Here is a 13,491-nt window from a genome sequence, read left to right as displayed (position 1 = left end):
ATTAAGACTTATTTTAATATACATAATGTATAGTACTTCATATAATTTATTAATGTCATTTTCTATAGGACACTGTAATTAATTCAGTGACATCAATATTGACCTCATACAGACAAAGGATGAAAGCTGGGTTTTCTTGTGTACCAAATACAAAACATGTGCTGAAGAGTTATCACATACAACAGTTATAAGAGATCAACTTTAAGGATGACTCAAGTTTACAGTAGTTGCTTCACACGGTTCTCCCTCAAGACTTGGATGTCACCCAGTGTTGCCATGCTTGTGCAAATGCCATCTCTGGCTTGCCTGACTACCTCCTTTTGCCAGCCCCACTTTTGCCTGTTTTACTGCTGCCACTGCTAGATTTGCCAGATGATTTTGAAGAGAAGAGTCTTGTCATGAACTCAGAAACATCAGGCAATTCATGATTGGAATTCAGCATATTCATTGACTGCTCCATCTCCTGTGGGAAGACAAAGCACAATGATATGAAAGGCACACGTCATTTAACAACACTTCCCTTAAGGAAGGAGGAGAGAAATAGAACAGGTAAAAGGTACTGGTTCTGAGCAATGATGTAATGTCATACCCAACAGCATTTCAGAAACCATGTTTCATGCCTCCTTTATATCGCTAAGCATTTCAATCCTTAGTAAATGTCCGATAAGTGTTGCCTGGGGTTTGATTCGGCTTATATAGCCGAATATATATATATATATATATATATATATATATAAAAGGCATTTTCTCGGATAATGGACATATGTGATCATATTCCTGCCACCTTATTTTGTTTTCTGATCAGAATGCTTTCTTATTGTTTTAACAAGTGTTTTCTTAAACTCATGCTTTTTCTAGATGCATATAACCAGAACATCAATCTTTAACCATGTATCAAGGTATCAGAAAAGTCTGGAAGGTAACTGTAGCATTTCCAAGACTTGATTCTTAAGGGCCTTAGTAGTAAATCTATGAATACTGTATGACTTGGGTGACCTCAGTTACAGCATCTAAAGCAAGCAACACCAATGTTAAAATGTTACAAACAGTCACTGGCAGGACCTAAGGACATGGCACTTTTATTTTGAGGTTCTTGTCCTCCCCCTTACTGAGCCAACAATCTATAAAGTACTGTTCCATTTTTGACAATATTAATGTAATGTCTGCTTCATTTGAATTATATGTGACATTCCAAAAGTGAACTTAAAATTGTATTAGTTCGGACATGAAAAAAATAGCAAATACTCTATTATCTATTACTTTAAATTGAATTTTTGGTTTAATTATTAGCTTGGGCTTTCTCCCCAAATGTAGAATATATACATGAGTTTTCAGGGAGAAAGCACCTTTACAAATATGGCCAGGAAAGAAACATTATGTTAACATGCCCTAGCAATCAAGAATTAAATGTTTATTTTAAATATAACAGGTCTTGAGTCCCCGCAAAAATATATCAACTCCATTTTTGAAGCTGTTCAATTCTGAAGCTCTTGAATGAACAACTTTTTACACTGCTTACTACATATGCAAAGCATTTTGCAAGAAATGAATTTTTAATCCAATGTGACTTCTAATGTTTCCTTCTATTGATACCACAGAGAGTTAACTGCCTTAACAGATACAAGGATATAGGATGTACACTTTCTGACCAACACTGAGGCAAAGATGCCAAAATTTAGCAATAATACATTTTGAAACATCATAAAGTTTTCTTTTTTCATGAAGCTTTTTCTGCCATTCCAGCTTGGGATAAGTGTCTTACCTTCTACAGAACTTAATCACCTAGTACCTCAGCAAACATTTTTTATTTATGTATATCTTATTTTTCCATTTAAACCCACACATGCGCACATACACACAAACACTATCCTCTGATGGCAAGAAGAGTGCTTTATAAATCCATTCTACTTCCTACATTTAACTGGACTATGAGCTTGTTGACAACAGGGAGGACATATAATCCATTTTTGTATCCCCTGTATCCAGAACCTAAAAATTGATTAATAAATGTTTATTCAGTGATGAATAAAGTGTAAATACATATATATTAAATACAACAGAAAAACCCGGAATTCAGGAGATATTTGTTGATGGTTTTTGGGTGGAAGAATAGATAATTTTTTTTCTTTTAATTCTGAAGATTTTATACGGAAGCAAATATTTAAAAGAGACAAAGTGGTGGCACTAAAAATTTGAAGCATCTTACTTGGGAACTCCTCTCCCCTTTGCCAAACAGTATGATCTTGTGGTAGAGAGTTTGAAAACCACTATTCTATTTTTCTCCCTTGGTCTATCCGAATTTCTTCTGTGTGTCTGAACACATAAACTAAATGTGTACTTTGAAGAGTTTTGTAAAGTAAAGATAGATTGTAAGAAGCTACCATTTTGCGAAATATTTGGATTAGGTATACCAGAATTATTATGCTTTTCAACTATTAAACAAGCGAGGTGCAAAGAGGCAAGTACTAAGCAGAATGTTTTAACTATATGAAAAGATCCAGGCTTTTATCAGGCAGAACCAACTGAATTTATCTGGTCCAGTGGAAACAATTAATTAAATGCCAGGAACATAATGCTGTATCAACACAACCTGTAGATGAATTTGGCTTGGTAATTAGGATAAGGCTGAACAAACCCAAGCCATTCAGCCACAACGGACAGACCAGGCATCAGAACATTGTTCAGTCATCTTACCCGCCTCATGTCAGGATCACTTGTGTTGACCACTTTGGGCAGAAGCACAAATATCAATAATGGAAGAACCATCATCATAACCTGTGAAAGAAAAAAATTCAGAAAATGTTTTTCCTACTTAACTGCAGAACAAAATCTGCACTTAACAACCAATGATGGAATTAAATATTGTAAACAGAATAAAACTAGCAGCCACCACTTCAATTCTACTGAACAAGCCCTGGTGACAGCAAGGTGCCCCTCAGTATCTGACTGTTGTAATATAAGAGTCTTACCTATAAGTGTGTGGACTTTATATAGACACCTTGCTTCACGTCTGTGCTACCTATCATTTTGCAGAGTTTAGAGTTTTATCTAACACAAATAGTTTGCAAACTGAACTATTCATTCACTTTCTTCAGTCTGCAGTCTGGCATTGAGATTGGTGATCCTGATGGCCAGTTGGATCCACAAGTCTTTCCAGATGACTTGTGGTTCTTGGAGAAAACACCACATCTCCCCTCTAATGTACAATATACCACTAGGCAACTACTATAGCAGACAAGTTTTAAAAAATGACCTAGGAGCTTCTACCACTGCATGTTCCCATGGAATTTCAGAAATGAGAACATGGAAGATATTTCTCAATTAGCTTTGGAGTCTCATTGCTAACTTCACCCATCCACTCTACCCTCCTGCCTCTTTATGCCTAACTGCAGATTCCAGGTACTAATTTATTCCTCTCAAAGGAGGTACAGCCTGAAACGTCCCTATTTGTGTTCTAAATAGCTATCAGCAAGAAATATGATCAACATTTAGATAATTCTAAGGTAATAATTCAACTTTCAAAAACAGCAAAGAAAAAAAAGTCAAGCTGTTTCTAAATATGCTATTAGTATTTTATATTAGTGGACACCATAAAATCGTTTCATGAAAATACCAAGTACTTAAATTACTACAGAATAACTTCTCTGTTCATAACACATTAAAAAAAAAAGCCTTTGTAAAAACCTTACTTGTGCCATCAAGAGGGGAAATTTATTAACTGATGGCACATTCACCAATGGACTAATATTCAGGTAGTATGAAGGATGAGATAGCTAGCTCCATGTGTGACTTACCACATACTCTTACTCTATTTTAATTTTAAACGTAAGTACTTATCTAATTTCTGCTGCACATTTCAATGTCAAATCTACTGTGCCATTCTCACTACTATCTTTTTCATTATGTATTCCCAAAGCTACTATTTTCATGAAATTCATGAACTGTTCACAGTAATCCTTTGATCCAACAATCTGACTCTAGCTTTCCTGTCACAGGGGTTAGAACTTTTCAACTGCCTGGAAACAAATTACAGATTAGTAAAGATACTTTATTGTAGCCTGATACATACCATTGGGTTCATCAGAAAGTCTGTCCAGCCCCAAGATTCCCTTTTAATAAAGTAAGAAGGTGGGCCTGAAGATTTCATTTGGAGAGGATAGGGCAGTCTGACCACTTCTGATGTTTTGATGTAATTCACATATCTCGCTCTGATAAAGCAACATGAAAAAAGCATCAGTAATCCTACTAAAAGCATTACTAGTTAAAAGAAATGCTTATAATATATTAGCAATGCCTTATAATTACCTTTAGCTTTTTCCAAAATGCTTTGGCATCTAAACTTTTGATCTTGAAAATCTGATCAAAGTAGCTTTATCTGTATGTCTAAAATACTTAGCAAAATGTAGAGGGAGAACACTAGATTTGGAATCAAGAGACCTAGTTTCTAGCTATAGCTCTGTTATTACCTAGGCCTGTGGTCTTAAGTTCTTAACTTTTCTGGTTATATCAGAAGTTCCCCTGGAATTCTTCTAGCTCTAAAGCTCTTTGATTCTATTTAATAATAAATTTATTTTGTTATAAATATACAAAAATGCTGGAATTTTTTTGATTGTCTGAAACATGCACCTAATTTTAAAGGGTATTTTGCAAGAAAAACTTAATGATTTAAGAAAGTCCTGCAACAGTGCCATAGGTAACATTACATTTTTACCAGACATGCCAGTAATTTTAATCAGCCATGTTCAGACATATTCCAGTTTACTTTTTGAAAATTGCCTCCCCTATTTTTTCTATCATTTCCTTCTGGAACTTCTATTAGACACATGTTAGACCTTTTCATTCTTTACTCCACATCTTGTTAAATTCTCACTTTCACAGTGTCCTTTCCTTTATCTGTATTGCTTTCTGTGTAATTTTTCTGATCTGTCTTCCAGCTCATCAAACCTCTGTTTAGTTGCTTAGCACATCCACTGAGTTTTGTATTCCAAAGCATATACTGAGTGTAAAAGTTCAATTTTATTCTTTTTTCAAATATCTATGGCTTATTTTGATATTATAGTAAAAGCATTTCATTTGTTTAAAGCATTTTAAATATACTTTAAACAATTTTATAGTCTATATCCAATAAGCCTACTAACTAGAGTTCTCAGAGGTCTGATTCATCTGCTGACTCCACGTACATTGTTTTCTTGGGTATTTTATAAGTTAAGTAGACTTTATTTTTGCATGGGACTGGGACAGAGAGTTATGCATTTGTCTCTGCCAGGAGTGGGGGATTACGACCAGGGGCCATCTTATTAATTGTTCAGATTGGAAGTTTCTAGATCATGCAAGAACAAATTCACATCCAAATTTCAATGAGGGTGTGGCTATCAATTTTCAGGATTGATTTTTCCCTCCAAAAGCCAGGGAATCTGATCTTTTGGATTTCAGGCCAAGGGTCAAAGGGGGAACCAAGTCTTAGATCTAATTCTGACTCCAAGCATGCCCAAGACTTGCCTCCCACCTACACACTGCTAATAAAATCTAAGGCTTTTGGTGAGAGAATAACAAAACCCCCAGGTAGGAAAGTAGTTTACAGTTTATCCTCTGAGGATTTCCCTTACTTTTTTGGGAGCTATACATTCAAAAGGAAATGTTTATCATGCTTTACCCAGCATTTCTAAAATTTTTCATTCTGACAAAATGTCAGAAATGTAAGTCTCACATATATTTGAAACTAACTTATGCAAAATATTGGTCAAGAATACAAAATATTGGTCAAGAATATTAGTATCTTATATGGATCCCTCTTTGTTCTCTACTCTGTCCTCCCCAATTATTAAAATGATAAGGGCCTTGTTTTTTTTACCTATGCTTCAGGCATCCAATTATCAGGGATGGATCTGAGAACATGAATCCAACTGCTGCAACCAGTCCTTAAATACTAAAGCAGGAAGTACTCTTTACCCAAAGTGAAAAAGCAAATAAAACTTTATATTTAGAAAAATATTTCTAATTGCTTAGACTACTTTATTCAAAATTCAAAGTAAAAAGAATAAATAAAAATAAATTATAGTTTTTAATCGACAAGTATCCCCCTTTAACAACTTTCATTCCCTCCAGTATTCAGTTTTGTTTGTTTTGTTTTTTTGGGCCAGGCCACGCGGCTTGTGGGATCTTAGCTCCCCAACCAGGGATTGAACCCGGGCCCACAGCAATGAAAGTGCAGAGTCCTAACCACTGTACCCCAAGGAACTCCCAGTATTTTCAGTGTTTTTAAAAAACTTTTAAACCTATATAAAGTTCATATGGTAAATCTACAAACCACCCCCATCTCCAAGCTTGCAATTCTAAAATACATAAAAAGTCATGATAAGTCCTTTACAGTTTAGATTTTAACATACTAGAGTTTTATACATATATTTTAAAAAACTTTTATGCCTCTAAAAAGACATGAGAAAGTCAATAGCTAACGTGGTTCAGTTACTTTGAAACAATCCATTTATTACATCAAAAATATTTATAAACATATTTGCAAGGTATTACTGTTAATTCATGCTCCACCTTGCTCTCAATAGCCAATAGCAAGAAATATTAGCATCTGGACAAAGTAGAATATTCTAAGACAATTTAATTTCAAAAATAGAGGGGAAAGTAGTTTGTTTCTAAAGAACGTGTTTTTAGTAGCATCACAGTATTGGTTTCGTAATAATATCAAGAATTTAAATTACCACAGAATAACCATCTCTGTTCACTACACATCCTAAAAGAGGAAAAAGAAAACTCTGTCAACAGGAGCTGACTTCACTCGACTAATATGCAGCTGATATTAAAGGATGACGCAGCTCAATATATGACTCACTATTTTAATTATAGCATATTTACACATTACGCTTTAAAAACTTTCAATGACCAAAAAAAAACAAAGGAAGAGGGAAAGCATTTTAGGAGTAAACACCAACTCAAATATAAATATTACAGTACTAACCGAACATCTCTCTTATGTCAGCTCAATTTGGGGTCTCTACAAATCAACCTAAATATGCTAGGCACATAACGAAAAGGTCAGTAGTAAAATACAGCTCCTCTAACCTCCAAATTATTTTTGCTTTTGCATGACCTCTTCGTTATTACTGCAACATGAAGTAATTCTATGATAGCTCAAACAAAGAAGAGACATTACCATTTAAAATTGTTTGGTATTTGTCAATTACACCTCAATAAAGCAAGCAAGAAAACTGCTTCCTATACTTCCTGGTCAGATTAGACTAAAGAGAGCACTATTGGCATGAGACTAATAACAAATAAATAAATTGGGGTTATAAGAGCATAAGGCTGAATCTGAACACTGTGGACATCTACACAACTGATTCTAACTTCAAATGGGTTTGTGGTATTACAGGATCAGAGCCTGAATTAGTCCAAAATTCTTTTCACCTCGACTTCAAGGCATGCGTTCATCTACTTAGAACTTCTGAAACTTTTCCCTAGTCTTCCAGCCTCTAATACTGTACTTCTCTTTTTTTTATTATGATCCTCACTTTGAAGTAAACTCCATGATGTAATCTACCGTTTTCCAAAGAAATACTAAATTTCCATTGCACACTAAATGTTCCAGACAGGAAAAACTATAGAAATTTCTAGATCAACATACTATCAAATATACTAAGAGGTATCATCAAAATATCCCAATGATGAGTATTTTCAACTTAGAAAATTTAAATTATTTCCGACTTTAATAATCACATTTCAATTAAAACTTTCACAGTGCTTTTGCTCCTATAGTAAGTAACCTTACCTCTTCTCTATATAATCATATTAGGAGCTTTAAAATAAATATTAAGCCAGAACAGGAGAAAGTTCAACTGTACAATATTATCAATGCTCAGATTAGAACAATATAAGGATGTTTTAAATATTTTAAGGAATACCTGTAGTTTAAATAGGAAACTTTCCAACGTTAACTATAAATTCTAAAAGGAATATATATAATGAGGTATTCAGTAGCCTAGCCTTTGGTAAAAATTAAATCAGTTGTCCTCACCTCATTTTGCCTTTTGAAGTGATATCTACTCGGACAGGATCAAACCTGTAAGCTGGAGAAATAACTTCCACTACATAAGATCCAGAAGGTATATCATGAACCACAAAACTCCCATCTGTCCTGGAACAATGAAATTATCATATTTAGTCACTTCTGATCAATAACTTATTCTTTTCTTATGTTTTAAACCATCTGTTAACTCCCAAACCAACACCTCCCAAAATGACAGTCAGAGTAATTAGCAAAAAAAACACCCAAAACTGGCAAGAATTGTCCCACATTTCAGCTTCCATAATTAACACTGCACGAGTTCTGAAAACGCCCCAGACCATTCCACAGAGACATAGAAAGTACTTCTATTCCTTCTGTGAAATAGAGATGACAGGTGACAGGAGCACAGGTCCAATTCTAAAGCCATGTCTTTATTCAAGGGAATGAATAATATATGTCATTCCTACCAGTTTAGGGGTCCAATTCTGCAGATCCCCTCCAACAATTTCTTAATTAAAAATGGCCTTTTTTCCTAGGTTTAATTTGCATTTTGTTTTCTTTCCTTTTTTTCTTTTTTACGGAAAAGGTAATTAAGTACTGTTTGTTCCACTTGTTACAAATAGTTCCCATCTACCTTGGTTACTTCTTTTTGGGTATGTAGAAATTTAAAATGTTTATGTAGTTAAAACCATCCACCTTTTCCTTACTGCTTTCTTCTAAACTTCTAGACTTAGAAAACCACCCCATCAAGAACTGATAATTTCATGTTCACAGACCAAAATTAATTTGTTTTGCTAATGAGAAACTGCCATTCCGAGGAAAAAGAAGTTTCTGTTTCAGGAGAACAAATGGTTCTAAAGGGATTGACTTTATCAGAGATTGCCAGTCTCACAATAATGTTAAAATAATGCTCCTTAAATCATTAGGCTCTTTCACAGTTAAAGGAATAGCTGATTCTGTCACATCCACAATGTTTACTAAAAAGTAAGAGGAGAAAGTTCCTTACTACTTCAAAGTACACACTGAGCCGAAACAGAATCGAAGTGCAAACATCAAGTTAATTTCTTCCTGAGCTGGATGTCTTCTATTTGCCCTTCAGATCATTCTCCACCCATCTCTCCCCACAGCAGGAAGGGAAGAAAATGAGCTTAGTATACTTTTCCCCCCCAGCTCTCTCCGTGAGAGGCCCCTAACTGGCTTTGTCAAGGGACACAGCTCCTTTCAAGGCAGTTCTTTCCTCTTTTCTAGGTTCCAGTAACCTTTACTTCCCCGCCTCCCTTCAGGCTTAGAGGTGACAATAGCCTTGAGGTTGTAAACTCTGGAGTACTGCATAATCTGGTTGTTTCCCTACACCATGACTACCCTGGTTAATCCTTTCATTAAACTTTCCTTGAATTAGTCTAATTATTCAGTTTCTTGATGGGATCCTAACTTAATGAATTTCAAAACATTTTCCTAGGTCCAGAAAAAAGAGAATTAATTCCAGCACAACACAAATAATAGCAGAACTAATGGTGTAAAGAAAAAGCAAATATATTTTTCCTCCTAAGGTAAATATTTTGCTTTAAAAGATAACATAGACATTGTATAATGAAATTTTAAAACTTGGCTTTTAAAATGTACTCTACAATACAATGACCTTGTTGGACCCTGATTTGAAAGAACAATCACATAAAACTATTTCTGAGATAAGTGGGAAAACATAAAAATGGACTGGGTATTAGATGACATTATGGCATTATCATTTCTTTTGTCAAATCCATAACGGTACTGTGGGGTTTTTTTTTAAGCCCTTATCTTTCAGAGATACATAGTAGTGTTTTTACAAGTGAAATTATATTATGTTTAAGATCATCATATTTAAATATTCCAGAAAGAAATTAATGAGGTGCAGAGGAGATATAAAATCAAACAGTAAATTGTGATGGGTTCCTAAGCTATTCTGTTTATTTTAGTGTATGTCTGTAATTTTCCATAAGAAAAAGTTCAAAAAATTATAGTATGTAATCTTACGTATAGTACATAATGCATAGCACATAATTTCAAAAAACTGAAAACTACCTAAGTGCCCCTAAACAGAGGACTAGATAAATAAATTATGGTTTACATACACAGTGATGAGAGCAAGAAGTGGCATGGGAGTCCTCAGTTGAAACTCCCCTGATGTCCATTTAGCCAAGTCCCAAGCCACCTCCAACAAGCATAAACATAGTCAAAATTGCATGTTACTTATGCATAACAGGTACAAGACAAATTACCTATCCCTCTTCCAAAAAGGTTGCCACCATAAGCTCTTCATATTAATTCTCAATTAACCTTCCTACATACAAATGAAATAACATGAAATGGTATCAGAAGCTGCTCACAAAATATTAAATGAAAAAAAGCAGGTTACAAAGCACGGTATATTGTATATTACTATTAAAAACGTAGGTCATAGGATTCCAAAGAGATACAATAAAATGCTAAGGCTTGTTATCTCTACTTTGTTTACATTTTCTTCAATAGACATATCACATATATATTATTTTCAAATAAAAATAATGTTTATTTTAAAAAACTGTATACTGCAGAAGAAAAAAAGAGGTCAAATGGTTAATTATGGCTAATTTTCTAAAGCTTAATGAGTTTTATTATTAAAAGTTCATTTATTACGGTAAAACTTAAAGAATGCCCTAATGCCATATTTGTAATAATATACAGCACTTTAAAAATGATTGTAAGCTTGTCACTATTTATTAATCTGAGGTTGAAATTCTCATTCAAAGGCACCTGGATACTCTGAATATTTCCAAAACAGATTTAGAATTAAATGTCCACACTTAAATTGTCTGGTTTTCAGATACCACTTGCTGGTATACAAACCTACCAGAGAAACGCTTCCTTTACCAAATGAATTTTCAGTTCAAAGTTTCACTTTCCAAGCAGCAATTGAAAGATTTAAAACATTATACTTGTGCCTAGACATCTGAAAAGCAGGCTGCTGCAGAACTGGACTGCTAATAAATCTACCACGTCTTTTAATATAGGCTCAAATCCTATTTCTACTAACAGCTAGAAAGGACAGAAGGGAGTAAGCAAGCACTGTAGAGTCTCACATAAATGACAATAGTGATGTCGCAAATCCCTCGATGAATTCAAGTGTAAAAAAGAAGAACAATCTCACCTCCAGGCAAAAAAGGTGCTTTGATTAGGGACTTCAGGGCCCATTAATTTTAGAAGCAGCAACATTAGCCTCCCAGTCTGTGTCATCACTAAAAGCCCTGTGGGCTTTGAGAATTCTCACTTGCTTAGTATCTTTCTACACAACATGAAGTTACCAAAAGACTGAAATGGATGCAAAAAGGGGCCAGATTCCAGGGAAACCAGATGAGATGCAAAAGAAAGAATTCAGCAAAAGACAAATAAGGGGTCCATCTGTGCCCAGGGCCCAGGAGTGGTCGTCCCCATTCAGGGCCAAAATGGAGTTGAAGATAACCGACTCCACTGCTCCGGCCCTGGGACGAGCGCCAGCCATCCTCATTTCTGAGGTACGGGACCGGGAAGGGGAAGGCGTCGACTGCCTCGCAAGGGTCACCCTCGGACAGCGACGTCGTCAGGTCTTGACACTCAGCTCCACTACGGGGAATTCCCTCCCGGCTCCCAACCCAACCACTTTCGCGCTGCCCTCAGGATGCTCACTTAAGAAAGCCGACGTGCTCCTCTCCGTCTACCAGCACTCGGGCCGCCGAGATCCAGTCCTGGGGCTTCACACCAGGAACAACCGCACGCCCCTCAATCTTGAAGCGATCTCCGATATTGACCCCACTCCCTCCTGAGGCCTCGGAGGTAGCCCCAGACACCTCCGAGCTCTGGGCATCCCTTGAGAGCATCAGCAGAAGGAAGGAAAAGAAGCCCCACACTGCGGCCGCCATGACTGCAGCTCTCGGCGGTTAGGCCGGGAGCCCCGGAAGCCCTCCCCGTCTCTCGCCGTCGCCGTCTCCGCAGGCTGATGTCGTCATCCCTGCGCGCCGGCTTCGGGCACCAGCTGTGGGCTCAAACCCGAGCGCAGGAGTCTTAGCTAATCCACTTGCGTGGCGGAAGAGTTGCGGATACCTCCGCGCGCTCCGGATTGGAGTGCGGTGTGAAGAGTGCCGCTTAAGGGGGCCGCCCACAAGGTGAAAGTGAGGTGTGTGTTGCTGTGGCCGCCGGGGGCTGAGGACCTCACGCGAGTGAAAGATGATTAAAACCGAGAGGAACGAGGATCTTAAGTAGCGTTTGCAAACGAGGCGCCGACTTAGCTAGAAAGAAGTCCGGAAGGGAGCGTTTAAAAAGCTTCTAGATTCCCCAAGACGTATAAGATGAAAAGGCTCCCGCTCGTGTGTTTGAAGGAGATACCACCTCTGCATAGAAAAATAGCTGGAAAAATACGTAAACTGTTTACTAAGGGCTGCGTCTGGTGAAAAGGGAAGGAGTTGGAGGACATTTATCTGCATTTATTTATCTGTAATCCACCATTCGTCCAGTTTTGAATGCTTTACCATGATAACAGATGAGTGGGGGGAACCTGCCAATGTTGATCAAGAGGGCTAAGCCAAGATTTCAGAGAACATCTGCTCCAATCCTTAAATTTCTTGATGATAGAAAGGAAAGTGGCTTGACCAGGGTTTCTGGTGGCCTTAGACATTGCCACTCTTAGAGTTAGCCTCCCAGAGAGGAGTAACCAAAAATTGAAAAAAGATAAAAGAGCCGAGGACTCTGAACCCCTGGCGTGGGGTAGTGACGCAGCCCTCGGGGACCACCCCATACTCTCTTCTGAGCGTCGGCATCTGCTGCTTTAGGGGTACTTTCCCCGAGTCTTCTGAAGATGGCCACTTCTTCACATTTAATCTTTGGAAGGAGGAGGGATGCTCTAAAAAAGATCATGTGCTACAACCCTCCCCATCAACACCAACCGTCAAAACTATGCTAAATTATAAAGTTAAATTTCACTTTTCTAAAATGATACAAATATACAGAAATAGAAATAGCTTCATCCCAAATTTTTCTTATTTTCTTTCACATATTTTTGGTGACACTGCTTTGCTGGTGTCTAAGGCGCATGTTCAGTTTGACTAACAGGTCATCAGTGTTGGTCTTAATACTCCAGGTAGAAGCTGGGAAGTTTACTTTTTCTGTGGGGCAAATGGTGGGAGAGGACCAGCAGCACACAGGAACTGGACCCTCTGTATCCCCATTTCTGCCTTTCTCTTTCTGCCCCTACCTTATAGTCATTCTAATACAAAAGTATCCACTGATTTGACCCCTCAATTGCCAGGCTTATACCTCCGCAGAAGCGTTAGATGGAGGAGAGAAGCCTAAGTAATGTTTTCAGGTGGTGTGAAATTCTGTTATCTCTCGTGTTTTCCAGGTAAACCACAGGAATTGCATAGATATTCAGCTCCAAATTATACAAGAGTTATTCCATAAAGTAGCCCTTGGACTCGTTCCTTATG

The 13,491-nt window shown here is 37.0% G+C and overlaps 1 protein-coding gene across 2 annotated transcripts; it reads right to left on the bottom strand.

Annotated features, from left to right (window-relative positions):
- On the bottom strand, positions 1-11,970 carry EMC7 (ER membrane protein complex subunit 7). 2 transcript variants are annotated; one of them, XM_082833630.1, is made up of 5 exons: positions 11,699-11,970; positions 8,027-8,146; positions 4,070-4,208; positions 2,695-2,775; positions 1-463 (listed from the first exon to the last, which is right to left on the bottom strand). In XM_082833630.1, the coding sequence occupies exons 1-5, from the start codon at positions 11,929-11,931 to the stop codon at positions 311-313; spliced, it is 726 nt and encodes a 241-aa protein (XP_082689756.1). In that variant the 5' UTR covers positions 11,932-11,970; the 3' UTR covers positions 1-310. The 2 variants fall into 2 exon arrangements, with proteins under 2 accessions (XP_082689756.1, XP_082689757.1); XM_082833631.1 differs by lacking the exon at positions 8,027-8,146.
- Between the last annotated feature and the right edge of the window lie 1,521 nt (positions 11,971-13,491).

The sequence above is a fragment of the Leucopleurus acutus genome (assembly GCF_964270905.1).
Source record: "Leucopleurus acutus genome assembly, chromosome: 1".
Lineage (NCBI taxonomy): Eukaryota > Metazoa > Chordata > Mammalia > Artiodactyla > Delphinidae > Leucopleurus > Leucopleurus acutus.
The sequence above is the reverse complement of the archived record's forward strand: the minus strand, read 5'-3'. Positions and strand labels throughout refer to the sequence as shown.

Bases quoted from the DNA above. Each gene is read 5' to 3' on its own strand.
- EMC7 (XM_082833630.1), bottom strand. From the start codon at position 11,931: ATGGCGGCCGCAGTGTGGGGCTTCTTTTCCTTCCTTCTGCTGATGCTC. The intron at 4,209-8,026 runs GTGAGGACAACT...TTGCTTTATCAG, and splicing joins ACTTCAAAAGGCAAAATGAG to AGCGAGATATGTGAATTACA. The intron at 2,776-4,069 runs GTATGTATCAGG...TTTCTTTCACAG, and splicing joins ACTTTCTGATGAACCCAATG to GTTATGATGATGGTTCTTCC.